The sequence below is a fragment of the Ogataea parapolymorpha genome, chromosome VI (genome assembly GCF_000187245.1).
Source record: "Ogataea parapolymorpha DL-1 chromosome VI, whole genome shotgun sequence".
Classification (NCBI taxonomy): Eukaryota; Fungi; Ascomycota; class Pichiomycetes; order Pichiales; family Pichiaceae; genus Ogataea; species Ogataea parapolymorpha.
The window spans coordinates 1,202,647-1,229,631 of record NC_027861.1 but is presented as its reverse complement, the minus strand read 5'-3'; the positions used below and the strand labels follow the sequence as shown (position 1 = coordinate 1,229,631).

Sequence of the window (26,985 nt, the reverse complement as noted above, 5' to 3'; positions counted from 1 at the left end):
GCAACAAATTTGTGTTATAGTCACCATCGAGTCATAAGCAAATATTGTTATATTTTATTTTATTTTTTACCACATTGTTCAAATAGAATAATTTATGGTAGTCTCTATACACTCTCGTTCACCTCATAAAACTTCTTAAAAATAAACGCCACCAAGTTATCTGTATCAAAGAGAACGCTATCATCAAACAATTTGACAGTCTTCTTGTGTTCGTATTGTAGATTGAGAAAATCGTCCATGGTGATCCTTTCATGGCCAGAAACACCAAGCGAGTTTTTGGAAATATCAAACGTAAACTCTCCCTGGCGCTCACAGCTGATGGTGAAATGAATCCGGCTCAAAGCAAAAGAAGTGAGAGTAGTATTGCAGAACTCAATTAGGATGTGGTGATCCATCAGATGCTTGGCGGAGTGTTTGTAAGAACCGAATTTAGGAACGTATCCTTTCTTCTTCTTCAGCTCTTTTTCATGGTAATATTGCCTCGAGAAGTATTTAAGCAAAGGACCCTTTTTCTTGTGCACACTCTGGTGCTGCATACGCATCATCACTCTATCAATTTCCTTGATATAGTCAGAGTAAACCTTCGAGCAGGTTCTCTCTTTCTTTTTTAGCTTCGTCAGTGTGTCAATAACAAGCTTAAGCTGGCGCTCTCTTTCCTCCTTTTTTGACTTGTTCATCTTGATATCATGCGCTATTTCATTAAGAATTGCCTGGTAGCCGTCTTCGCGACTGATGTATCCATTATTCTCCAGTTCAAGGAGAAGTTCAATGGCACGCTTCTTCAACTGGGGGAACGTCGAATTGTGGATTTTGCGCACCGTTCGTCTCTCCATGCCAAATTCAGGTAGAGCACTATTGGCCTTTTCCTCTTTGATTATTTCTTTGAATCGGAGCTCGTCAAGCGGAGTAATCTCGCTCAGCAGTAGGTCCAGCAAATCCGCTCCATCTTGCACCTTGATAATGTATATCAGGTATTCCTTCACCTCCAACAAAGCCACCTTAGTACCAACAACTTCTGGATCGGTACTTTCGGCAATTGGCTGCAAATACATCTCAACCAAACTGTTTCTGGTTTCGATCTTGTTGTGATAAGAAGAATACTCCTCAATTTCCATCAGCAAGAAATGCAAGTAATCGTTTTTTTGCGTCACCAGGACATCCTGGTGGTCAAAAACTATTTGCAACAATTCTGAAATGTCGTCTTTCAAGAGTTCCAGCTTAGGTTTCTGGTTGGAAACCACATCATCATATGCTGATTTCATTTGGTACGCTTCTTCGATTGTGCCCACATCAATGAGGTCTTTGAGAATTTTCCTAACACCTTCCACGAACTCCTCGACGAATGGATTCAATGGCTGCAAGTACACATTTTCAGTGTTGAACGGCCTCATCAAGACCAGCTGGTTTAACACTTTGGCGACTTGCAGGAGGTTGTCTCTAACTCTGGAAACATGAGATTCGTCATCGACAATATGCTCTATATTGATTCCATAATTCTCCGGCGTGACTAGTATAGGAAGCACGTATGATTTCATGAATATTGAACCCGCAGCACTGAGGTAGAATCTCTCTGATTCTCCTGGATAGAGCTTCTTCATTTGACAATAGACCCCACGGCAGATCACTCTGATAAACACTGGCACTTTCTCGACGAGGTTACCTATTGTTTTCATCACATCGTAAGAAGCTTCTCTCAACTGTGTCAAATTTTTAACAAATTGTTTCCTAGTGTCATCATCGTCAATCGGATCCATGTTGTCTAAGTCGTCCATTGATTTCAAAGTCATGCGACCCTCCAGTTCATCGCGCTCAATAATGTCTCGATAAATGGCTGCAGGATCAGGTTCGTAAGATGCATCTTCGTCTGAAGTCACTTTCCAGACACAATCGGCCAATATACTTTTTGCTAAAGCTCTCTGCTGAGGTAAATTGACATAAGTCACGAGTAGGGATTCCCAACTATTTGCGCTTCTGTTTGATACCGTCTGTCTGGATTTCATATAGTTTTTGAGCCGTGCAACGGAGCCCAATTGTTCGAAGTATTCATTCGAAGCAAACAATATTAACTGCATGAGAAGAAACTCCTCACGCTTAGGGGCGTTTGATGCCGGCGCTGAGAAATTGCTGAAGTTGAAACACTTCAAAATCCAGTCCTCAATGGATCCACTGCTCAAATCTAAACTAATGGTCTCATTGTCGACTAGAGTCAGTAGATGTCCCAAATAACATGGTTTCGTCTGCAGGAGATAGAAAAATTTCTCATATAACCTGGTCAGAGTTCGGATAGGCTTGATCAAAAGTTGGTCAGGGTTTGCTCCCAAACTCTTACTAAGACTCTCATTGAGGTTGTTGGAGTATCCAGTCAGGTTCATGTTTTCATCCTTAAATTTGAGAAGCTCATCCAGAGAAACATTGTTCTTCTTCAGAAGCTGAATCTTGGCACCTAGCTGACTAAGATCCAGCTCCCATTGCTCGATTCTTCTTGTCTCCTTCGCAATTTCATCCTTGTACTTCTGGATCTTCTTCTCGTCCTCGAGTTCAGATCCAGGGCCGTCAAGCAGATTGATGAAATTCTTTATAGCTTTCAGAGGAGGATTCTTCTCGTAGATCAAAGATTTGTAATCATGTTTAGTGCGAGCAGCACGGAACCAGTTTTGGAGCTTGATGATCTTTTCAAGATTTTCGGGTTTTCTGAACCATTCCTCTCTATCCCTAATACGTTTTCGTTGTAAGTAGCCTCTTATATCAGACTGAAGGCCTATAATAGAATCCTCAGCATCCTGCAGGTCATCTTGAAGAATCTCAATATAAAACCTCTGTAAGACACCTCTGAATATTGTTTGCAGTTGTTTCACAGCAGATGCTTGTTTGTAAAGCTGTTTACGTTTATGCGCAATATCGTCCCTAACCACTTTTCCTCTGCAAATGGCTTGCAACTCTGTAAGTCTATAATCCTTTTCAAGGTAATGGATGGAAAGGTGTTCTTCGCACGAAACACTAATAGGGATACCTCTTCTTGGAGCCTTTCGTGTGCCATGAGCGAGTCTATGCTCTAAGTAGCTCTTATGCTCCCTTATCAAGTTTCCCCTGATACAGGCTTGTAATCTGATAATTGCACTTGTTTGTTTAAGAAGCGCTTTTCTATCAGCATATTTCTTTTCTCTTATAAATCCACCTCTGATCAAACTCTGTAGCTGAACAATCGAAGATTCGTTTTGCAACAATTTGGATCTCGTTGCTGAATATTTATCTTCCCGTTTGGCATTTTTCAAAATTGCCTGGAGCACAGAAAGAGATCTCGAATTTGCCATGAGTGAAAGGTGAGTAGTTGTTTTTTGGGATCTTGCCAACGAACCCCTAATAAAAGATTGGAATCTTATGATGTCTGGCGTGAATACCTTTAGCATGAACCTGTTTATGAACAATTCATAGCGCAAGAGGGTGCCGCGTGCTATAGCTTGCAACTGGATGAGCTGGGCAACGTAACTCTCCTCAGCTGCAGGCTTCAAGCTTAGACCATTGTCCTGGTCAATCATCGAAGTGTATTTGGCGTGAATCTCGTCGATGTCAACATCGAAATCGTCTTGGGTGTGTTTTTCTTTAAACAAATGTCTAGCTTGCGCAGTCTCCTCTATAACTGAGGTTGTGTCGATGAATTTTGCATCGTTCATTGAGGTGGTGTCCACTTTAGTCTCTAGCTGTATCTTGTTCTCTTCCTCGGATTCCTTCGTCGTAATCAAGCTGTCACCAAGGTTCACTCGAACCCCATCGTCAATGTTCTTGAAATTCGGCAGTTTGAGGCCTCTGATTTTGATTTGGATCTTTTTAATGTCAGAATCCTTGATATCATATTTGTCTAAACGTCTCAATTGAGGAGCCTTCTTGGTAGCTGACATCATATAGCTCAGTGCGTGGAGGCAGAAAATAACTTTAGGTATGTTCTTGGTCTCAAACAAATCCGCTGTCTCAAAAATAAACATCTCAGGAAGCTGTATGCTTCTAAGGAACTCAAGGAATACGACGATATTCTCAGTAAACTTGAAGTACAAACCGCTTTTGTTTTTGTAGTTTGTACCTGAGGCATTGTTTTCTCCGTAGTAGATATTCTTAACTTTCGAGTAGCCAAACTTCTGAGCAAGTTTTGCAACCAAAATTCCGTTTCTCAGGTACTCCTGGAACTCCGCAATTGAGTCGTTTTGCAAATCAATCTTGACGTCCAAACACTCTTCAATCCATATCTTGATTTCTGCCACGCGACACAAAAACTCGTAGGCCTGTAGTGACTTTCTATCATGGTCCATCCAAGATCCAGATTTGATAGGTTCTTCCTCAATTTGCGAAGGGAGGTCAGCACCAACTGATGTTGGTTGAAATTTCTTAGAGACCGACTCAACACGCGAAGTTTTGCGCAACTTATTCTCGATTGTTCTCAACTTGTTCAGGTTCTTCAGTGACGGAGAGTTTGATATCGCGCTACTAATTTGGCCCATAGTTCTGATTTCGCTCTTAGTTGGCTTGTGGAGTGGCTCAGACCTAAGTTTATTAGAATTAAATGGAGCAGGAATGGGTATAAAGTTTGAGGCATTGTTCTCAATGGTGTCTTGCTCTTTTTGTTTAATCAGTCTTTTCACAGGAGAATCATTCTCCAGAAACGTTGATTTTTGGGGAGACTTGAACGGGTTCTCATTTTCCTTAAGATTGGCAATACCTCTTTTGGTTGGAGAGCTAGGAGTGCTAGTGCTATATGAGTTTGTTGGTTTCAAGGGTGACAAGTGGGGCATGCTAATTGCCTCCAAGTACTGGGAAGCCAGATTTTTCTTGCCATCCTTCCGAACAGATGTGTTCATCGACATGGCTGAAAGAAAAACGTCTTGGATTAATCGTAAACACACAACTGTAAACAAAAACACGAGGTCTCAGGAGTACTTCTATCTTTTGGTGCAGGGATGTTTTGGATAATTGGAGAGAGGCTCGGATAAGCGAGATCAGATCTGCTGAATTGACGATGATGGGACAACAAGGTAACGAGGGTGCCTTGATCCAACGCTGTTTCTGATACAACGTCAAAAAAGAACTAAAGTTCTGTGCTTAGCTATGAAGAAAGATCTGTGCAGCTCCCAGGAAGAAGCTCTCAATGAGAGACCTCCCATGGGTCATCAGCAGGTATTCAGAGCGAACAATAGCATCATCAGGACGTTGTGGCTCTCAACACCTAGTCTCGAATATTCTCCTTGGGTCGATCGACCCGAAATATTATAATTTTTTATTTTATCGTGGAACTTTCTAGACGAAAAACTTGGTCGACTTTGGAAAGAAAGGATATTGCAATGAGCAGCATATTTAAAGAAGCCTCTCGCCCCCCAAGTTGAATCGGGTTTTTTTTCTTGATATTTTGAAAACTACAAAAAGACATCATGTCGAACAAAACTGAATCATATGAGTTCCAGGCTGAGATCTCTCAGTTGATGTCCTTGTTCATCAACACTGTGTATTCGAACAAGGAGATCTTCCTTAGAGAATTGATCTCGAACGCCTCGGATGCGCTGGACAAGATCAGATACCAGGCCCTGTCTGATCCATCTGTGCTCGAGACGGAGCCAGAGCTGTTCATCAGAATCACTCCAAAGCCAGAACAAAAGATCCTCGAGATCAGAGATTCCGGTATTGGTATGACCAAAGCTGAATTGGTCAAGAACCTGGGTACCATCGCCAAGTCCGGTACCAAGGCTTTCATGGAGGCCCTCTCTGCAGGTGCTGATGTGTCCATGATTGGTCAATTCGGTGTTGGTTTCTACTCGCTATTTTTGGTTGCCGACCGCGTCCAGGTGATCTCGAAGAACAACGACGACGAGCAATATATTTGGGAATCTAACGCTGGTGGAAAGTTCACTGTTACTCTTGATGAGGAAAACGAGAGAATTGGCAGAGGTTCCATCATCAGACTGTTCCTGAAGGATGACCAACTCGAATATCTCGAGGAGAAGAGAATCAAGGAGGTTGTGAAGAGACATTCTGAGTTTGTTTCTTACCCAATCCAATTGGTTGTCACCAAGGAGGTCGAGAAGGAGGTTCCAGAAGAAGAAGAGAAGAAGGAGGAAGAGTCTAAAGACGAAGAGTCCAAGGAGGCTAAGGTCGAAGAAGTTAAGGACGAGGAGGAGAAGAAGGAGCCTAAGAAAGTCAAGGAGCTTGTCACTGAGACCGAGGAGCTCAACAAGACCAAGCCATTGTGGACTAGAAACCCATCCGAAGTTACACAGGAAGAGTACAACGCTTTTTACAAGTCGATCTCCAACGACTGGGAAGACCCATTGGCTGTCAAGCACTTCTCTGTTGAAGGTCAACTGGAGTTCAAGGCTATTTTGTTTATTCCAAAGAGAGCTCCATTCGACTTGTTCGAGTCCAAGAAGAAGAAGAACAACATCAAATTGTACGTTAGAAGAGTGTTCATCACTGATGAGGCTGAGGAGCTTATTCCAGAGTGGCTCTCTTTCGTCAAGGGTGTTGTTGACTCTGAGGATTTGCCACTGAACTTGTCCAGAGAGATGTTGCAACAAAACAAGATTTTGAAGGTCATCAGAAAGAACATTGTCAAGAAGCTTATTGAGACCTTCAACGAGATCGCTGAGGACCAAGAGCAATTCGACAAATTCTACACCGCTTTCTCGAAGAACATCAAGTTGGGTATCCACGAGGACCAACAAAACAGAGGTGCTTTGGCCAAGCTGTTGAGATTCAACTCTACGAAGTCCACTGACGAGTTGACTTCTCTGTCTGACTACGTCACCAGAATGCCAGAACACCAGAAGAATATCTACTACATCACTGGTGAGTCTATCAAGGCTGTTGAGAACTCTCCATTCCTGGACGCTCTGAAAGCTAAGAACTTTGAAGTGCTGTTCTTGGTTGACCCAATTGACGAGTACGCCATGACCCAATTGAAGGAGTTCGAAGACAAGAAGCTGGTGGATATCACCAAGGACTTCGAGCTTGAGGAGTCTGAAGAGGAGAAGAAGGAGAGAGAGGAGATCACCAAGGCATACGAACCATTGACCAAAACCCTGAAGGACATCTTGGGAGACCAAGTGGAGAAGGTTGTTGTTTCCTTCAAGCTCGTCGACTCGCCAGCTGCTATCAGAACCGGACAATTCGGCTGGTCTGCTAACATGGAGAGAATCATGAAGGCACAAGCCTTGAGAGATACCTCTATGTCTGCCTACATGGCCTCGAAGAAGATCTTTGAGATTTCTCCAAAATCTCCTATCATTAAGGCATTGAAGGCTAAGGTTGAGGAGAGCGGTCCTGAGGACAAGGTTGTCAAGAACTTGACCACTTTGTTGTTTGACACTGCTCTGTTGACTTCTGGATTCTCTTTGGACGAGCCAACCTCGTTCGCCAAGAGAATCAACTCTTTGATTGCAATTGGTCTCAATATTGACGAGGAGGCTGAGGCTCCTGCTGAACAGGCTACCGAGGCGCCATCTGAAGAGGCGGTTGCCGATTCCGCTATGGAGGAGGTTGATTAATTCACATGATCGATTTTTAACGGTGTGTTAATAGCTAATGGAAATGTAGATACATTGAAATATTATTTTTAAGTACGTAATAATTAATACGGTTTTCCGCATATTTAAATGTTTCGCTAGTCAGCAAATTCGTGCAGGAAGGCTTTTTAACTTTCAATTGTTGTCGGAGGTTGTAAAAATTGAATATTATTTGGTTTCACTGGGCACTGCTGGAGTTTGATGCCTCATCCAGTTGACCGTTTAATTCAATTCTACAACAAGCGTTTTGTTAGCATACCCTATTCGCCACCGCCACAGAGACAATCCAAAGGACCATTATTATATTTCTTGTTACTCAGCATCGGGCTTTACGTACTATATCCCACTATATTCCCTTCCCACCAGTCCCACATGTTTTCGAAAAGACCAGATAAGCTCACTACAGGGCTCATCAACATGACTACTGACTGTTTTGCAAATGTTTGCTTGCAAGCTCTCGCTTCTCTTCCAGGACTCAATGAATATCTGAATGCGATGACCGAATTTAGGAACTCTCTCGTTGAGCAAGGAGCCAAGCTGCCCTCGTTCGAACTCCACCAGGCGCTCATTCATCTTCTGTCTAAACTCCAAGAGACCGTTTATCGGCCCCGTGTGTTATCAGTGTGGGAGTTTTTGCATGTTATTGAGAAAATCTACAACAGCAAGATATCTGTCAGCCAGCACGACGCGCACGAGCTTTTGCAGCTCATTTTGGAGACTTTGGAGAGAGAACATGTTCAGTTAAGAAAGACGGCCCCTAACGTTCCCGAATTTCCCTTCAAAGGCGAGGTTTCCTCACAGCTGCGTTGCATGAGATGCGGCAAGAAGAGCTCAACCAATTACAATCCGATGATGATTCTCTCTCTCCCTGTTCCACAGGAGTCGTCGATTGATTTGGAGAGTATGCTGAGGGGCAGCGAGAGTGATATCATTGATGACTACTCCTGCACAAGGTGCAAAATAAATTATATTCTCAGCACTGCCAAGCAAAACAGCCCTATATTGAACAAACTTAAGAAAAAGCTCAATGATGAGCTCCTGATAAATGACGATTTGGAGCCTGAACTAGACGAATTTGTTCAGAATTACGAGGGTATCAAGTCCGCCAACGTGAAGTCCACGGTACACAAGGAGACCTCGATCATTCTTCCTCCAAAGCTGCTTGCTGTCCATCTTTCGAGATCCATTTATGACACACAGGCCAGACGCAACCAATGCAATGTGGAATTCAAGGAAATTTTGAAGTTGAACGTGGATACTGCCGAGATGGAGAAGTTCAAGAACGAGGACCAGGACCAATACGATGCGACCGATGAGGAGCCTTCGCAGCTCACAAGGGCGATCTCGTCGATCCTGGAGGAAAAGCCCGGCGCCGAGTTCTTGGAGGATTCAGGAGTTCATTCTGATGGAGAAGACGAGAACCCAGACAACCAGGACGACGATGATGACGAGGAGCTGGAGGATGACGACGATGACGATCTGGCTGCCAAGATGGAGGACCACAATATCAGTCCGGACGCAGACGACGGAATCAAGACTATCACCTATAAGTTGAATGCTGTGGTGCGGCACCAGGGTTCTCATTCGCTCGGACATTACGAGTGCTACCGGCGAAAACCTGTGTTTTACAAGAACGCCGTGACAGGCGAGTACTACCAGAAGTTTCCAAAGCTTGAGGGCGTGGAAAACGAGGCCAAGGAGAACGAGGATACCGCCGCCACAGACATGAAGAGACAGAGTTCAATGTCGAGACTGCGCTCGAGGGTGTCGTCGTTGGTGGGAGCCACCAGACCAAGGTCGCCGTCGGTGTTTGAGAACGCGCAGCCTGTGATTGCGCGCGACAAGAAGTTGGCGAGCTCGGTGAAAAACCCGTTCTGGCGCATCAACGACTCCAAGATTACCGAGTGTTCTCTGTCTGACGTCATGGACGACTCTCGGGCTGTGTACATGTTATTTTACGAGAGAATCGATTGAATAGAACAGTTGCAAATTTGATTACGTTCACTGGATCACCACCACAAGGTCGCCCGCCTCAACCATATCTCCGTTGGTGTGTAGAATTTTAATCACTTTTCCTGCCCTCGGAGAATTCACCAGCATTTCCGTCTTCATGGCCTCGACAACGACCAGACCCTGGCCCTCCTTCACCTCGTCGCCGACCTTGACCAGCGGCTTCCAGAACCGTCCAGAATACTCCGAATACACCATCTCGGCATCTTCTGGATAGCTTTCTTCCTTCTCGGCGGCGGCAGAGCCGGACTTTTGCAGCTCTGCATTCGAGACCTGGATCAGTCTCTTAAACTCCTCGAGCTTTTCGCCGCCCTGTTTTTTCTGGAACTCCTCGATCGACTCGGAATTCTCCTGGATCCACGACAGGTACTTTCCATGGTCAAACACAGACTCCAGCATCTCGACCTTGTAGTGGCCATGCTTCGAGTCCTCGGCCATCTGGTCGAGTTCTTCCTCCGTCACAGGGAAAAATTCCACCTGATCGAACGGAGTCAGCAACCATGGATGGCCGTCGTTGTGAGCAGTAGTGTGTGCTCCCAAGGACAGTTTATCCCAGATAGGAATGGTTCTTCCCACCAGTTGGTAGCCACCAGGCGACTCCATGGTGTAGATGCACATGTACATGCCTCCAATGCCAACGGTGCCGTTCGGTGTGAACGTTCTGGACGGATTGTACTTGGTGCCGAGGAACCGGTGACGAGGGTCCAGCGGCACGGCGCACGGAGCACCAAGAAACACGTCTCCCAGGCCGAGGACCAGGAACCGCGCCGTGTACAGCATGTCCTTGACTGCAGACCTCTCGATGCCGTTGATCTGCGCGATGAAGTCGACGTTGTTGGGCAGCCATGGCGCGCTGGATCTAATCGTCTCGGAGTACCTCTTGACGGCGTCCAGCGTCTTCTTGTCCTCGAACGCCATAGGCAGTCGCACGACACGTGACTTCACCGTCCACTTGTTGGTGAAGGCCACCTCTCTCTCGTACGCAATAAGCGTCTCGACCAAGTCGCTCTGATGGATCTTGGTTCCGTCAAACTCAACCAGCACAGACCGCACACCTTGCGACATCTCCACAATTCCAACGGTCTCGTGAGTGTTCACCATCTCAATCAGCTTGTGCACTCTATACGACAAGTTCAAATTCATCACGTTCTCGCCGTACTCCACAAGCACGTAGCGGTCACCAGCCTGTCTGTATGTGACGACGGGCGCGGTGGACGAGCCTCCAGGCTGGTATCTGGCCAGAACAGGGTCCTGAGGAGCAAGGAGCCCGTACTCAATGGCAGGAACGGTGCCCTGTAACGTCTCGATAGCCCTGTCCTGGTCCACCTTCAATTTGAGAGCATCGTCGAACGAAACTGGGTAGAACGTGATCAGATCGCCCGGCTTGACCTGGCCAATCTTCCACATCTCGGCCTGCGCAACAACGGCCTGACACACAAATCCTCCGAGCGAAGGGCCGTCGCAGGTCAAAATGACCGGCTCGTCTCCGGTGAAATTGATAGCTCCCAGCGAGTACACGTAGTCGTGTGCGTTCGACGGGTGCAAGCCACCCTCGCCACCGTCCTCTCTAGCCCATTTCGGCTTAGGACCAATCAGCCTCACTCCGAACCGGTTGGAGTTGTAGTGCACTTTCCACGGGTTGGCAAAAAAGTCCTGGACAGACTCCTGCAGGAAGAAGTCTGGCGACCCGTGCGGGCCGCACGTGACAGCAACGCGCCATTCCTTGGCAGCTATTGGTGGAGCCAGCGACTTAGGAACGGGCTGCGGAGCGGACACGGGAGCAGGCAGCGTGCAAGCTGCCAGGTTTGGCTGGCCCAGGAATAGCACGTCTCCGAGCTTGAGCACTCTGCCGTTGTAGCCTCCGAGATTACCCAGGGCAAAGGTTGATCTGGAGCCAAGGTACTCGGTGACATCGATTCCGCCCCTGATGGCCAGGTAGCTTCTGCAGCCGGACGTAAGTTTGCCAATCACCAGCTTGTCGCCTCTCTTGACAGTCAGCGGCTCGTACATAGCCACTGGCTGTCCGTTGACGGTCAAAGGAACGTCTCCTCCAGTGACTCCGATCACAGCCTCGTGGTGGAACAGGATGGACGGCCCGCTGAGGGTGATTTCAATGGCAGGCGCTCTGTGGTGATTGCCAACGATCCGGTTTGCGAGTCTGAACGAGTACGCGTCCATAGGGCCCGATGGTGGCACACCAATTCGCCAGTAGCCAGTTCTGCCCGGGTAGTCCTGCACCGTGGTGTAGGCGCCCGGAGATGTGATCTCAAACGCGTTGGCCTTGTACTCAAACGAGTCCAGGACCTTCGTGGCCACCTTGGCCTGCTCAAACATGTCCGAGTTGGCGATCGAACGCAGGTAGTCAATGTTGGTGATACACCCGTACACCACCGTCTCGTCAAGGGCCTGTCTCAGTTTTTTCAGTGCGTCTGCTCTGTCCGTGCCGTGGACGATAATTTTGGCCAGCGTTGGGTCGTACTCGGCAGAAACCACGGTTCCTGTCTTAACCCATGTGTCGACTCTTGCCCAGGATGGGAATTTGACCTCCGTGAGCTGGCCCGGGGAGGGCATGAAGTCCTTGACGGGGTTTTCGGCGTACAGTCTGGCTTCCATCGATGCGCCGTTGCATTTGATCGGCTGGCTGAAGTCTGGGGCCATGTCGGCGGCAATGTAGAGCATCCACTCCACAAGGTCTAGCCCGGTGACCTGCTCAGTGATCGGGTGTTCGACCTGCAACCGTGCGTTCACCTCAAGGAAGTAGAACTCGTCTCTTTTCTCGTCGTAGATGAATTCCACCGTACCAGCGCACTTGTAGTTCATTGAGGCTCCCAGCTGCTCGGCTGCCCTTCTCATCTTGGCTCTTGTAGAGTCTGGAAGGTTGGGAGCAGGGGTCTCCTCGATAATCTTCTGGTTTCTTCTCTGGAGCGAGCAGTCTCTCTCGCCCAGAGCAATGGCCTTGCCGTAACCGTCTCCAAACATCTGGATCTCCACGTGACGCGCGTTCTCGACAAACCGTTCCAGGAACACGCCTGCGTCTCCAAAGTACGCCTGGCCTTGGTGCTGCACCGTCTGGAAAACGCGCTCGATGTCGTCCGGCGAGTCTACCTTCTGCAATCCGATACCACCACCGCCCGCAGTGGACTTCACCATGACTGGATACTCCAGCTTGGCGGCTATCTCCTTGGCCTCGGCGGCAGTAGCCACGAGCCCGGACCCAGGAACCAACGGAACGCCAGCTTTCTCGGCAATTTCTCTGGCTGAGTGTTTCAGACCCAATTTTCTAATAGCATCCCCAGATGGACCAACAAAAACAATGCCCTCGGCAGCCAGTCTGTCTGAAAAGTCTGCGTTCTCGGACAAAAACCCGTAGCCAGGCACAACGGCCTGTGCTCCAGAATCCTTACACGCCTTGACGATCTTGTCAATGTTGATGTACGTCTCGGCAGCAGAAACACCGTGCAACGGAATGGCAACGTCGGCAATCAGGCTGTGCTGAGCGTACTTGTCTGGGTCAGAGTAGACGGCGACCGACTTGATGCCGAGCTTTTTGAGCGTTTTGATGATTCTCACAGCAATTTCTCCTCTGTTAGCCACCAAGACCGTCTCAAAGGGTTTTTTCTTCTTTGAGACTTCCTTTTGCTTCAGATAATTTCTCCAACCACCAAGCGCAGTGATATCCTCGGCTCCCTTCTGAGAGTATCCGATCTCCTCACAAATAAACGATTTCACCACCTCGCCTGACTTGGTCTCGACAGAGCCAATTCCCAGGGGCTCAGGAACCATCGAGATAAAGTCGCCGAAGTTTTCTGTCGGAATAGCGTAGATCTCTATTTCAATCTCAGAACCCTGTTCGTCGTAGCTCACCCTGCGCAGACCCGGCTTGGCAATAGGACCGGTCAATGGCAGCGCGTACAGTTTGTAGTTTTTGGAAGTTGTGGTTTTTTCAACAAATGCAGCTTGCACCTTTTCCAGCTGCCAGTGGAGAGGTAGTCCCTTGAGATGGGCCCCCACAACTGCCAGCTTGACGGTGCTGGTTGGGTTAGGAGCAGGCAGCGAGTGGTCCAGCTCGTCGGCAACTCCGACATCCACGTTCTTCAAGGCTCCCAAGAATCTGCCGTTCGGATACAGCGTCTTGAAAAACTTGCTTGCGAGATCCAACAGAGCGTAATCCTCAAACGCCTGGCCCAGCAGCGTGACACCGTTTGGCAAGCCGTCGGCTCTGAACCCAACAGGAATGGCCAGTGCAGATAAGTCGGCCAAATTCACAAAGTTGGTCCACGTTCCCTGTCTGGAGTTGACCAGGATAGGTTCTTTCTGGACTTCCTCAATAGTGGGGTTCAGTGGACATGTAGGCACCAACATGACGTCTATGCCCTTGAAGCTCTCGTGGACGCGTTTCAGAATGCCTTGTCTTTTGTACTCGTAGCTGAACGCGGTAGCTGCGTCAGGGGCTTTTCCGCCCCTGATAATCTTGGCAACGGTCGGGTCTAAATCTTTTTCCGGCGGATTCGACTCAAAAAATTCTTTGGTAGCAGCCCATCTCTCTGCAACCCATGGACCTTCGTAAAGGCACTTGGCGAGGTCCAGCAGTGGTGTGAAGTCGCAAGGAACAATCTCGGCGCCCATCTGTTTGAACGTCTCGACAGCCTTGTTGTAGATCTTTGGGTTTTCAGAGTCACCGTACCAGAGGCCTGTGAAATCAATGGGCACAGCAACTTTCGGCTTTGCAGGATAGTGTCTTCTTGGGTTGGCTGGAAGGACCCTGGAGTACTCGCAATTTGAAAAGTCGGCCTTTGCCATGATATCAAAGCACAGCTGTGCATCGGCAAGGTTTGTAGCAAAAACAGACGGACAGTCCAGAGATCTACAGGCAGGCACGACACCAGCTGTGGAAAAAACGCCCTTCGTAGGCTTGAGGCCAATCAGGTTGTTCAAAGCAGCAGGCACTCTTCCAGAGCCGGCCGTATCAGTGCCAAGCGAAATGGGCACCATTCCTCTGGCAACAACCACCGCGGAACCAGCAGACGAACCACCGGAAACGTATCTGTCATTGAAAGCGTTCTTCGTAATTCCGTACGGAGACCGTGTGCCGACGAGGCCTGTTGCAAACTGATCAAGATTGGTCTTTCCCACAATTATGGCTCCTTGGTCTTTGAGAAGCGACACTATAGTTGCATCCTGCTCAGGCTCGTAGCTGAAAGAAGGACAGGCAGCGGTAGTAGCGAAACCCTTCACGTCAATGTTGTCCTTGACAGCAACAGGCACGCCGTAGAGTCGGAGCTGTTTTTTGTTTGACTTAGATTGGAGAATTCTCCATTGGTGCTTGAGATTTTCCTCAGAAGCAACAGAGATCCAGGCAGGCTCTTCAGGATACGTCTTGAGCGACTGGACCAGATCCAGCAGAACCTGGAAAGAGTCTTCAGGCGTGGTGTCCTGGTGGAACTTAACCCACTTGGAAGCAGTCCAACCTGTCGTGTTAACCATTGGAAATAAACAAATTGAAACTGAATTATTTCCAGTTTCTCTTATCGATGCGTCTCGCAAAACTTGCCGCAGCTTATATTTTTTCGTCGTAATCGGCGCCCCGATGCCCTCGCGGAATCCCCCGTAACAATTTAATTTTAGGACGGCGAGCGCGGCCCGTAATTTTCGCCGCCGAGGCACTATTGGCTGATAAAGAGAAAAATATTCCCAAAACAATAGAGATAACAAAAAAGCTGCGATTATCGATGCACGATAAACAATAATCCAAACTACATCATCAAGTTGGCATCGATTAGTACTTATAAATGGATAGTCAGCACGTCGTAGCTGCTGAACTGCTGGTTGCAGCTGGGACACTTTCTCATACGCGAACTCAATCTATCGTTGATACAGTCGGCGCAAAAACAGTGACCACACACTTTTAGCGTGAGATTCTTGAAGTTTTTATTGCATAATTGGCATTTCGTCATGGCCAGCAGAGCTTGGTTGATCTCTTCATCCTCCGCAGTTGCAGACGGGTTGTTCGCACGATATTTCATCAGCAGTGACTCTAGCGACTTGACCTTTGACGAAAGACCCTTGGTCTCCGCTTCCAGACCAGATATGCGCCTCTGTTGCTCTGCCGATGACTCGTTCTTTTGATTCAGTTTTGTCTGTAGCTCCTGATTCATCTGCGTAGTGGATTTGAGTTTCAACTCGAGCTCTTTGTTCTTATTCACTTGGAAGTTGAGATCATTTTTGAACACAATCTCTAAATTCTTGAGTTTCTCGTACAACTGTTGCTCGATCTCAAACTTTTTCATAAGGTTCTTCTCGTTGCCTTTGAGAACTTCTATGAGCTCGTTTTGCTTGGCTAGATTCGAGTTCAAAATCCTATTTTGCGACGTCAACGAATCCTTCGACCGCATCGCTTGGAAATATTTCTGGTCCGCCTTATTTTTCTCGACTGTGAGTTTGTTTATGTAGGAGTCGGAGTCGGCGTACTTCTGGAGCTTCGATTGCGCAATCTGCCGCGTCTGCTTGAACGCCTCCTCCATTTGTTTGAGCTCCATCGTGAGAATTGAGTTGTGTTTTTGCAGGGTGGCAATGTCCTCGCTGGACGTGGCCTCGGCCTCGTAGTCCCTGTTCACGCTCTTTTCGAGCTCCTCCAAACGTTTTTCCAAAACCTCGTTCAGCTTGCGGTACTCCTCGGTTAGCTCGCTCTTGCCCTTTTCGGCCTTCAACACGGAAATCTGAGCCTGTAACTCATCTCTGTCGGCACGAATCCTAGAAAGATCGGTCTCCAACTTCTGAATGTACCCGTTGTTGCTCTTCATCTCTGTGCGCAGCTTCTCCTCAAGGGTAGACTGATTTTGCGTTATGCTCGACTCCAAAGCAAGATATTGAGATTCAGTTTTCGAGCTTTCGTATTTGACTTTGCTCAATTCTGTGTTGAGCTCGATATTCTTGGCAGAAAGACTCTGGAAAAGAGAGGACTTCTGCAAATCTTCTTCAGAGGGATCCAAAAGTTTGACCGAAAGCTCTGAGAGCTTGCTCTCTAGGTCCTGTATCAACTTCATCTTTTCTTCGAGCTGCTGCGAGATCACGTTGTTTTTCGTTTTGAGCTCTTCCACCTCCACTTTCAAATTTTCAAACTCAACAATGTTAGTGTCGTTCTCTTGTTTTTGCTCTCCATTTTCATGCTTGATCTCGGGCGTCTGTTCTTTCACTATTGGCTCCTCGGCCTTCTTCACGTCGCTTATACGCTCCAAAGTCTTGGATTCTGCTCGATCCTTGTGACCAATGTAAACGTCCAGTTCCTGATTCAATTCTTCGATCTTGTCTCGTAAGAGCTTATTCTCGTCCTCCAGCTGGCTTTTAAACACGCTCAAGCCAGCCAAAGATTCCTGCAACGTTGCCAGCTTATCTTCATGTTCCGAAACCGGAAGAGACAACAAGGGCTGAATAAGGTTTATAAGTGCTAATCTGGTCTCCTTCAGCTTCTCTGTGTCGGAACCGAAGCTTTCATCGACGGGAACTAAAACGTGCTCGTTGACGTCAGTTTTGATCTCGAACTTGTCGTGGGTCTTGAAATGCTCCACTATCTCGGCCCACCAGGTGTTCAAAATGCTGTAGCATCGGTAGATTCGAGCATAATTATCTTCCAGGTCTTTGAGGCCCTTGGAGAGTCGCCTGTTTCGACTTCGGTAGAGATTCATCATCCTATATAGGGCCTCCTTTTGGTAGTAAACAACGTCCTCCTGGGTCAAAGGGCCAAACTCACTGAGCGCATCTAGAGGCTCGGCAAACCTCTTGATTTTCTTGAGAATCTTGGAGGTGTCTGGCCCCGGCGACACTGACCGCTTAACATCCGACATGACAAACTAATATACAATATTTGCGAAATATAAGCGTAACCGAACCTAAGTATCTCCTTCACCAGCCAAAGCGATCAAAATATGTACAGATGCGTATGTTTGGCACGTTGGTAAGCGATTAGCTGAATGTGGCGGAAACAAGAGGAATTCTATAGTTGAAGAGGTGTTTTTTTCAACAAAGTTTACAACTTGGTATGACGGCCGGGTAAGTGCCAAGAGAGCCATCTCGCCTTAGGAGCAGCGGATTGGCAACTGATGCTGGGAAACGGTTGGAGGTGGGCATGTATCGGGCGTGTCATGGCTACTGTGTAGTATAATCCGTGTTCAGGAGAACTTTTCAAATAATCCAGGGGCAAAATGATGGAAAAGGCAGATCGTCTCTCCATTGGGACCTTGACCACTTCTACCTCAGGCCAAAACATTAGGATCACTAGTCCTTTTGCCTGTAATAGAAAAGCAACTTACAAGCTCAAGAATGTCGCATATACGTAAAAATAAGACTCTCAGGTCCACGGCTCAAATTCGAAAAAGCTCCGAATTTTGCAGAAATAAAGAGGAGAAAATTACTTTGGAAAAAAAACTTAGGCAAATATCCGACCGCATTGATTATAAACACATTACAAGATGTTGAGATTTGCTTACAATATGAGAAATGCCGCTAAGGTTGCCAGAACGGTGAGACCCGTTCCTGCTGCCAGAATGCAACCAGTCAGATTCATGAATGGTGTTAAGTTTTACTCCTCGACTTCTTCTTTGACCAAAGAGGATGTGCTTGCGAGATCGATTTCTGTGCTGAACTCGTTCGAACTGAAAGTTCCTTCCAGTTCGATTGGTATGGAAACCGAATTCATTAAGGATCTCGGCATGGACTCGCTAGACTACAATGACGTGCTTGTTGCCCTCGAGGAGGAGTTCGACGTGGTGTTCGATGACAACGTTGCCAACGAAATCAAGTCTGTGGGAGAATGTGTTGACTACGTTCTGAAGAGCTACACGCCTGCTCAAGAGTCCCTCGATCCCGAGATCCGTTGAGCCAATAGGGTTATTGTTTCGTCCCACACGAGGCGAATAAGTGCCTTTGTCTCTGGCTATAGGATGTCCGGAGACTTCGTTATGTAGATAATCGTTGAATTATGACTGTAATGAGTAGGTGTTGCGCCAAAGGGGCCTGTTGCGGTGCAGAGATGTGACTACGATATCACGGCAACAGGAATTAATTGTTAGGCAAATAAAATATATATTTTGATTATAGCGCAATGAGTGACGAGAAGATCGACAAAAATATCCAATCGGATGCAGAGATGGCAGAAATCATGTCTTCAGATGACCAGGAAGCTCCAGAGCAGCGTGGAATGGCTCCTGACCAGGTGGAAGAGCTACAGGAGAAGTTTGGAATGCAAACCATCGATGATCCAAATCCAGAAGTTCTGCCTTCAGACAAAGAGCTAACAGAAGCGCTTCCTGATGATGTGCAGTATATTGATCTAATCCAATATAAAATTAGGGATCTTGACGCGTTGGGGCTGGAGAGATTTCATAGTTTGGAAAGCCTGGTTCTTAGAGACAACTTGCTGGAGAGCGCAAACGGGCTCAAGAAGTTGCCAAACAAGGAAAAGCTAGAAGAGCTGGATCTTTACGACAACAGGATCAAGCACATCTCGAAACATATTAACGAATTCACCAACCTGACTACGCTAGACCTATCCTTCAATAATATCAAGAATATCAAGCATTTAGAAGCTCTGACGAAACTGGAAAACCTTTACTTTGTGCAAAACCGCATCAAAGAGATACGGAATTTGGAGACACTAAAGAATCTGAAGAACCTCGAACTGGGTGGAAATCGGATCGAGGTGATCTCAGAAACAATGCTCCATCTGCCAAGTATTGAGCAACTTTGGCTTGGTAAAAACATGATATCGAAGTTTGAAAATCTACAAAATCTGAAACGGCTACGGGTGCTATCCATTCAATCGAACAAGATAACCAAGATCGAAAATTTGGATCAGCTCGAGAGCCTGGAGGAGCTGTATCTGTCGCACAATAAATTGACAAAGCTTGAAGGCCTGGACAACTTGCACAAGCTAATGGTTCTGGACGTGACGGCTAACCAGATCAGTAAGCTTGAAAATCTCAGCCACCTCACAGAATTGACAGATTTTTGGTGCTCGTACAACAAGATCGACTCGTTTGATAACGTGAGAGAGCAATTGGGACACCTTCCGAATTTGGACACCGTGTATTTTGAGGGAAATCCTATTCAGCTGAATGCGCCGGCATTGTACAGAACCAAGCTTAAGCTGAATCTCGGCAAATCGCTTCAGAAGATCGATGCAATGTACATTAACCAGGCCTGATCGATATACTTGATTATGTCATCCAGCATATGTTTCCGTTTCTCCTGTGTTACAGCCGCTGGAGCTTTGGCCGGGTTTCTACGAGATCCAAAAACCGGTGTCGAATCGCCGACGACAAGTAGCTGGTGTCCACGTGAAAATAGCCTAAATACCACCTTTCAGCGACTATAATAAAGACTAAAGGCTTTTCTAACGGTTTTGAGATGAGAAGAGGGGAGCCGATACTATAAATGACCCATGAGGGGTATGACTCAAAAAAAAAAAATCAGCGGGTAACTATAGATCCGTTCGTAGAAAACCCCCGGGCATTAGTATTGCTCAAGGGTGACTCCGGTAGGCCACGCAAACAAGCTTCGCATCACCGATACGGAGACTAGCCATTGCGCTATTTCTCAACAGTCAGCATTTGCGTGGTGTATCGCGCCAATTGGCCAGTGCGAACTTTGTGGCTCCACCCCGTCTACGGTGTTTTCGTGCATGGAGAATGGAAAAATTGAATCATCTTGAAAATATATGCAGGTGGGTGTATGGAGAGTAGTATAAATATGCACCAGGAGAACATTTAAACAGAATCTGAATTTGCACTAAAAATCAAGGCCATGTTGAGAGTTACAAGTTCAAGAGCCACTAAAGGACTGCAATTCTCGAAAGTTGCCTTCTTTGTCGCCAAGAGACAGGAGTCTGCTTGGGCCTCAGTCCAGGCTGCTCCAGCCGATAAAATTCTCGGTCTGACTGTGCTGTACAACAACGACACCAACCCATCCAAAATCAACCTTGGTGTTGGGGCTTATAGAGACAATGACGGAAAGCCATGGATCCTGCCTTCTGTGAAAGCTGCAGAACAAGTTTTGGCCAAAACCGAAACCAACAAGGAGTACGTCCCAATCGTCGGATCGCCAAAATTCAACGAGCTCATCAAGAAAATGCTCTACAGCCACGACGAGGCCGGTAAGAAGCTTCTCGAGGACGGCCGTGTTCTCACTGCCCAAGGAATCTCCGGTACCGGTTCTCTTAGAGTTTTGGGAGAGTTTGTGAGAACATTCTATCCAAAGTCGAACAAAGTTCTTGTTCCAAACCCAACCTGGGCCAACCATGTCGCCATTCTCGAAAAGGCTGGGCTGACCACCAGCAAATACAGTTACTACGACTACAAGACTAACGCATTGGACGAAGCTGGATTGTTGAACGATCTGGCCTCTGCAGAGCCGGGCACTGTCATTCTTCTGCACGCATGCTGTCACAACCCTACTGGTGTCGATCCGGAGTTGGAGCAGTGGGATAAGATACTGGACGTTGTTTCTCAGAAGCAGCTTTTGCCAATTCTGGACATGGCCTACCAGGGATTTAGATCTGGCTCTCCAATCGACGACTTGGCCATTCTGTTCAAGTTCAACAAGGCGGTTGTTGACGGAAAGCTCTCCAACTTCCTTCTTTCGCAATCGTTTGCTAAGAACATGGGTCTCTACGGTGAAAGAGTCGGCTCGCTGTCTCTCATCACTGCTGGTCCAGAAGAAACCACTAGAGTGAAGTCACAATTGGAGAAGGTCATCAGACCGCTGTATTCGTCTCCCCCATCTCACGGCTCCAAGCTAGTCGAGATCATCCTTTCTGACGACGCAATCTACCAACAATGGCTGGAGGACGTGAGGGTGATGTCTGACAGACTCGTTGAGATGAGAAAACTGCTGCATGACAAACTGAAGAACACTTACAAGAACCCATTGAACTGGGACCATTTGCTGAACCAAAAGGGTATGTTCTGTTACACTGGCTTGAAGGAGGACCAGGTGAAGAGACTGATTGAAAAGTCTGTTTACCTGACTTCCGATGGAAGAATCTCCATTGCCGGTATCTACCCTGCTAATGTCGACAACCTGGCCAAGGCAATTCACGAGGTCACCACCAACTAAATAAATACTACTTTAATAAGTATTCTGATCGGACTTGCACTAGTGCAATATGTAAGTGTACACGACATATGTGCTGAAATTTTATTCACGAAAAGTGATAAGCGTATTTTGTTTACCGACGAGAGGTCAGGAGCGAGAAACAGAACAGGGAAGCCCGGAAACGTACAGCATGGAGGCCCAGGAAGTGAAGTCTGTGATAAAGAGTCTCGACAAGGCGCAGGACACCAAAACAATTGTTGAGTTGTTGGAGGTGCTGAAAAAAGAAGTGGTAGCCACTGAAAAGTTTCTCAGAGAGACCAAGGTCGGAGTGGCGGTGAACAAGCTGCGCACACATGCGGACGTGGAGGTGAGCTCGCTCGTGAAGAAAATAATCAAGCAATGGAAGGAGCAGGTGTCGAAGGAGAAGAAGTCCAGCAAGGCCCCACCTAAAGAGTCGTCGCCAGAGAGCCCTGCGGCCGCTACTTCGACATCGCCACCGGTGGAGAACAGAGAGAGCAAAACTTTTGTGACGTCTAAGCCGCGTAATCCTGCAAACGATGGTGTCAATATCAATATTCACGAAAATTCCACGAGAAACGGGTCGATCTCTGGTCTGTACACGGCATTGGCCATGACCTCCGACAAACTGCCTTCGGAGATCGTGTTAATAGCCCAGGAGATCGAAGCGGAGGCATTCAAACTGACGGATTCCAAAGTGTCGGACCAGTACCGCAACAAGATGAGATCATTAATTATGAATCTAAGAAATAAGAACAATCCAGAACTACGAGCACGGTTACTGAGCAGAGAAATCAAATCGTCGAAATTCGTCACCATGACCAACCAGGAGCTTGCCCCTGAAGCCCTGAAAAAAGAGCTTGCCGACCTGCACCAAAAGAACCTGTTCGACGCCCAGGGCGCGGTGCAAAAGCGTGCTATCACAGACAGATTTGTGTGCGGAAAGTGCAACAAGAGAGAGGTCAGCTACTACCAGATGCAAACGAGATCTGCGGATGAGCCGCTTACAACCTTCTGTACATGTGAAAGCTGCGGAAATAGATGGAAATTCAGTTAAATAAATAAGTAGTATATGTCGTCATATGTGATCGTTCACAGCAATCGTTTGATTGTGCCCAAATATTGGATTACCAGTTTGACATCCTCTAGCTGGAAGTCGATGTCGTGTAGCGCGATGGAATCCAGAAATTGGTCAACAACCTCCTTATTCGGCTTGCGGAGTATCTCCCTCGTGAACAGCACGCTGAACATGAAACTTGTGATTGCCGAATATCTATCAAAGAAGAATGAATTGGCACGCTTGTCTGCTACCGTAATAGCCTTGTCAACAACTTTGAATGCGTCGTATGCCTTGGTTCTAAGGTCCGGATATGCGTGACATTGGAGCATCAGCTCCTCTAGTCTAAGGACACCCTGCCTGTCTGCTAGGGAGTAGTGGCGGATAAGAGATGTAGATGGTTGTCTGAGGAGTCCCCTTGAACTTTCTTTGAGGGTACGGCCAGCTGTTAATTTGAACATGCTTACAATTTTTGCATTCCCAACACTCTCTATATATATCTAAAGTCACCCCACAATCATCATCATCATGCCTCCATGCTACTCCGCACTTACCCCAGCGAGTCGTGAGGATTATGTAATCACAAGGTTTCAAAAATATGCTTGTGTTGCCGCATCTCTTCAATTATGGCAGCCACTTGGGGCACTACCTGCTGGTGGAGTTGTTCCGCCTCCTGCGCACTAAATTTAGACAGCACGTACCTGGACACGGCGTCCGGGTCTTTCTCTCTGTTGGAATCTCTTCCGATGCCGATTTGTATGGCGTTGTAGCCTTTGCCGATGTGCTGCTGGATAGATTTCAGGCCATTATGCCCGCGTGCGGAAGAGTTTTGTTTTCGCACACGCACTTTCCCCAGGTCCAGATCCAGCTCGTCGTGGAGCACCACGAGCACCGGGTTCCACTGAGGCTGCGCCATGAGAGCCTTCCAGGGTTTGGCGAGGTTTTTCCCGCTTAGATTCATGAACCCTGGAGTCTGGTACAGGAGCACGTCTGGCTTGTCTGTGTTGCATCTGAATTTGAACCCATTTATTTGCTTGATCTGGGAAAAACCTTGAGACTCGCATAAATTTTTCAAAATCAGATGACCGACCGAGTGACGGGTCCCGTGGTATTGGGCTTCGGGGTTGCCTATGGATACCACCAGGATTAGCACAGGTTTGTCGTTTGGGGCCGCTATTCTTGTTAGAGAAGATGCCTTTCTTGCAAACTGCAGAAACGAGAGCATCGTAAAAAGATTAGTCAGCCAGAGTAAAATTAATCTTTGATTTATTTTGAATCTTAAGCAATCGTTCTTTTGGCTCAGATGAACCCATTCTCTAGTGCCAAGATCGTTGCCGATGCTACGGAAGAGGCAGACATTTACGGAGTGGCGTACGGCATGCTGATCAAGTTCATACTCGCGTTTGTCGTGGTTTCCATCTTGTACATGGTGGCCGACAGAAAGATGGTGAAGGAGGACCACAAGAAGGAGGAGTAGGGTGTTTAGGATTTGTAAGGCAAACACACAATTAATTCTTGGAGTTGGTAATTCATGTAATCCAGTTCAATTTGTTCATTTTCCGGGGAACGAAAATATTTGGACTAACACTTTTATGAGATATTTACATTTTCAATGAGTGTAAGCGACGACAATTCACAAGACGCTCAGCAAGGCCACAACGATATCTCTGGTTTGCGCCAATCGCCTGATGGAGAGACGTCCACTCCCGTGATAAAGCAGGAAAGCTCTGAGGAACGGATGGAAAATCAAGACTACTCCAAAATAACGAGTAATGGACCACAAAGAAAACGCAAAAAAGTCAACGTGGCCTGTGTCTACTGCAGGAGATCGCACATGATTTGCGATCAAGGCCGTCCGTGCCAGCGATGTCTGAAACGTAACATTGGCCACCTTTGCCATGACGAGCCCACTAATGGAGGCCGCAGAAGCAAAAGGTCGACAAGCGCCACAGTTGACCGGTCTTCTTCCTCTCCTGGGTATTCAAACTTGGAGGAAACTCGGGCAAACAGCTCTAGTGCAGAAAAATTGAGTCCTCTTGGAATATACCGTCATCAGCCCATCAACCCCGACATGGTGAACTTCGACGCGACGACACCTCAACAGGCCAACCCGCGCAGCTATCTGTCAACCAAGCCATCAGGAACTGCCATAAATCAACAGCCGTTTTTCTACTCCGAACACGCAGGTTCTGAGTTCAACTCTCTTACCGAATTTCTCTCTATGATCGACGATACAGATATGATAAATTCAATCAATTTGGACAACGATCCGCTGCTCAACAAACTCACGGGCCTGCCTGGAAACAGTGATCCATCCGCTAACCTGAACCAGATGCCACCTTTTGAGCCTGCGTTTGAAAATAGTCTTTTTGCTAAAACGTCTAGCTCCCCAACTGTGGAAAAACAGAACCCGGCAATATCTGCCCAAGTCGCTCTGCCCAACAGCTCCGTTCGCGCCCCACAGAATCTTTATGAGCCCTACATCCCTCCACCACAAATCAACCCAAATGTTGCTCAACCGTCCACGAAATCGTCCGGACAACCCTTTGTATCTGATTCTGCTAGGGACAAGTTTTTCCTTACCGCAGCCGACCCGACCACCGAGATTTCGCCAGAAGAGCGACTCAAACAGGTTATCAATGCCAAACTCGAGGCTGGACTCTTAAAACCGTACAATTATGCAAAAGGATATCAAAGACTGCAAAACTACATGGACAACCACATGGCCGCCTCATCGAGACAGAGAATTTTGAAACCACTGTCTATGTTTAGACCCGGTTTCCGGGCCATTGCCAAGGCTTTGAAAGATATAGACCTGATTTTGGTGGAAGAGAACTTTGAGAGAATGCTTCTAGATTACGATCGTGTTTTCACTTCGATGGCCATCCCTGCCTGTCTTTGGAGAAGAACGGGCGAAATTTATCGAGGAAACAAAGAATTTGCATCTTTGGTCGAAGTTTCCATCGACGACCTTAAAAATGGCAAGCTCACCATCTACGAGCTGATGACAGAAGAGAGCAGTGTCAATTTCTGGGAGAAATATGGAGCAATTGCATTTGACAACACCCAGAAAGCTGTCATGACCAGCTGCAACCTGCGGAGCAAGGACGGTCGGAAAAAGAGGAACTGCTGCTTCAGTTTCACTATTCGCCGAGACAAGTACAATATCCCCAGCTGTATTGTGGGAAACTTCATTCCTATACAATAAACAGTCATCATTCGCTTAATAGTTCATCGATCGTCTTGGTCGAAAATTTGGCCTGCAGATTGTTCAGTTTTTGAGCATCCTGGAAGTATTTCTGGATTATCTTAGTGGTGGTGTCTCCGAAACTGATGAACTCAAATTCGTCATCCAAGGAAGTTAACATTTCAAGACACTTAAGGAACTGAACCGGTTTTGAGGTCGCCTGGACAATATTTTTGACTTGTGTATTCACCTCTGCTACCATTTCACCATTTAAGTTGGACACCATCGGAACGCCCAAAGAACGCTTCACAGGAACAGTCTTTTCAAAGAGTTGCTCCAACTCGCTCTCTATGGGCTGCAGGACAGGGTTGTGGAATGGAATTTTGACACCGAGATCGATGCTATGGACTCGTGTTTTCCAGACTCCTGCTTTAGCAATCCTTGCCTTGAGCTGGTTAATCTTCTGACTCAACTCATGGGTTTCCCCACTAACAACAAGCTGCTGATAGTTGTTATAGTTGCTGACTTGTACGTCCAGCTCTCCTAGAATTTGTGTAATGTATTTATAATGAGTCGGTTGAAATAACAGTGCTTGCATTGAATAAGACTTCCCTGTTTCCTCCACTAACTTTTCCATTAACACACCCCTTTTGTATGCCAATTCGAGTCCGGACGCAAAAGGGATTGAGTCTTGCGCAACTAAGGCACATATCTCACCCACAGAGTGGCCCAGCAAGAAATCGGTGTTGTTAAGAATATTTTCATTTTTCACGGCTCTGAGAAGATGGTAAGTGACGGAGGACGTTAGTATCAGTAGTGGTTGTTGGATAGACGTCAATTGAATGTCTTTCTTCGCCAAGGCGGTAGCGGGATCAGTTATAAACTCTGACAGCCGCAATGAAGGCAGTGTTTTGTCCGTTTGTGCTAAAAGCGATTGTACCACAGGCACATTTTGGTACTTTGTTAAAGAGGACAGCGAATTGACATCAAATCGACCCTGTCCTGGGAACAGGAGCACTTTGGTGGACCTTAACCGACTGAATATCTTGCTCATAATAAAGAATAAATTAAACCTATACTGGTGT

At 47.0% G+C, this 26,985-nt stretch overlaps 13 protein-coding genes across 13 annotated transcripts; 7 read left to right on the top strand and 6 right to left on the bottom strand.

Annotated features, from left to right (window-relative positions):
• Positions 1-104: 104 nt before the first annotated feature.
• HPODL_01826 (Ras GTPase-activating-like protein rng2) lies at positions 105-4,853 on the bottom strand (the record flags this gene model as incomplete). Its single annotated transcript, XM_014078350.1, has 1 exon — positions 105-4,853. The coding sequence occupies one exon, from the start codon at positions 4,851-4,853 to the stop codon at positions 105-107; it is 4,749 nt and encodes a 1,582-aa protein (XP_013933825.1).
• Positions 4,854-5,414: 561 nt separating this feature from the next.
• On the top strand, positions 5,415-7,523 carry HPODL_01825 (ATP-dependent molecular chaperone HSC82; the record flags this gene model as incomplete). Its single annotated transcript, XM_014078349.1, has 1 exon — positions 5,415-7,523. One exon carries the CDS (start codon positions 5,415-5,417, stop codon positions 7,521-7,523), a length of 2,109 nt encoding a protein of 702 aa, XP_013933824.1.
• Positions 7,524-7,913: 390 nt separating this feature from the next.
• Positions 7,914-9,515, top strand: HPODL_01824 (ubiquitin carboxyl-terminal hydrolase 16; the record flags this gene model as incomplete). The annotated part of the gene is made up of 1 exon (XM_014078348.1): positions 7,914-9,515. The coding sequence occupies one exon, from the start codon at positions 7,914-7,916 to the stop codon at positions 9,513-9,515; it is 1,602 nt and encodes a 533-aa protein (XP_013933823.1).
• Positions 9,516-9,542: 27 nt separating this feature from the next.
• Positions 9,543-15,035, bottom strand: HPODL_01823 (Urea amidolyase; the record flags this gene model as incomplete). Its single annotated transcript, XM_014078347.1, has 1 exon — positions 9,543-15,035. The coding sequence occupies one exon, from the start codon at positions 15,033-15,035 to the stop codon at positions 9,543-9,545; it is 5,493 nt and encodes a 1,830-aa protein (XP_013933822.1).
• A 299-nt stretch (positions 15,036-15,334) lies between these two features.
• Positions 15,335-17,392, bottom strand: HPODL_01822 (E3 ubiquitin-protein ligase BRE1; the record flags this gene model as incomplete). The annotated part of the gene is made up of 1 exon (XM_014078346.1): positions 15,335-17,392. One exon carries the CDS (start codon positions 17,390-17,392, stop codon positions 15,335-15,337), a length of 2,058 nt encoding a protein of 685 aa, XP_013933821.1.
• A 624-nt stretch (positions 17,393-18,016) lies between these two features.
• On the top strand, positions 18,017-18,424 carry HPODL_01821 (Acyl carrier protein, mitochondrial subunit; the record flags this gene model as incomplete). The annotated part of the gene is made up of 1 exon (XM_014078345.1): positions 18,017-18,424. One exon carries the CDS (start codon positions 18,017-18,019, stop codon positions 18,422-18,424), a length of 408 nt encoding a protein of 135 aa, XP_013933820.1.
• A 224-nt stretch (positions 18,425-18,648) lies between these two features.
• Positions 18,649-19,749, top strand: HPODL_01820 (Protein phosphatase 1 regulatory subunit SDS22; the record flags this gene model as incomplete). The annotated part of the gene is made up of 1 exon (XM_014078344.1): positions 18,649-19,749. The coding sequence occupies one exon, from the start codon at positions 18,649-18,651 to the stop codon at positions 19,747-19,749; it is 1,101 nt and encodes a 366-aa protein (XP_013933819.1).
• A 599-nt stretch (positions 19,750-20,348) lies between these two features.
• HPODL_01819 (Aspartate aminotransferase 1) lies at positions 20,349-21,659 on the top strand (the record flags this gene model as incomplete). Its single annotated transcript, XM_014078343.1, has 1 exon — positions 20,349-21,659. One exon carries the CDS (start codon positions 20,349-20,351, stop codon positions 21,657-21,659), a length of 1,311 nt encoding a protein of 436 aa, XP_013933818.1.
• Positions 21,660-21,828: 169 nt separating this feature from the next.
• Positions 21,829-22,713, top strand: HPODL_01818 (Transcription elongation factor S-II; the record flags this gene model as incomplete). The annotated part of the gene is made up of 1 exon (XM_014078342.1): positions 21,829-22,713. The coding sequence occupies one exon, from the start codon at positions 21,829-21,831 to the stop codon at positions 22,711-22,713; it is 885 nt and encodes a 294-aa protein (XP_013933817.1).
• Positions 22,714-22,748: 35 nt separating this feature from the next.
• Positions 22,749-23,174, bottom strand: HPODL_01817 (uncharacterized protein; the record flags this gene model as incomplete). Its single annotated transcript, XM_014078341.1, has 1 exon — positions 22,749-23,174. One exon carries the CDS (start codon positions 23,172-23,174, stop codon positions 22,749-22,751), a length of 426 nt encoding a protein of 141 aa, XP_013933816.1.
• Positions 23,175-23,293: 119 nt separating this feature from the next.
• HPODL_01816 (peptidyl-tRNA hydrolase, PTH1 family) lies at positions 23,294-23,938 on the bottom strand (the record flags this gene model as incomplete). Its single annotated transcript, XM_014078340.1, has 1 exon — positions 23,294-23,938. One exon carries the CDS (start codon positions 23,936-23,938, stop codon positions 23,294-23,296), a length of 645 nt encoding a protein of 214 aa, XP_013933815.1.
• Positions 23,939-24,325: 387 nt separating this feature from the next.
• On the top strand, positions 24,326-25,921 carry HPODL_01815 (Zinc cluster transcriptional activator involved in conferring resistance to ketoconazole; the record flags this gene model as incomplete). Its single annotated transcript, XM_014078339.1, has 1 exon — positions 24,326-25,921. One exon carries the CDS (start codon positions 24,326-24,328, stop codon positions 25,919-25,921), a length of 1,596 nt encoding a protein of 531 aa, XP_013933814.1.
• A 7-nt stretch (positions 25,922-25,928) lies between these two features.
• HPODL_01814 (uncharacterized protein) lies at positions 25,929-26,954 on the bottom strand (the record flags this gene model as incomplete). The annotated part of the gene is made up of 1 exon (XM_014078338.1): positions 25,929-26,954. One exon carries the CDS (start codon positions 26,952-26,954, stop codon positions 25,929-25,931), a length of 1,026 nt encoding a protein of 341 aa, XP_013933813.1.
• Between the last annotated feature and the right edge of the window lie 31 nt (positions 26,955-26,985).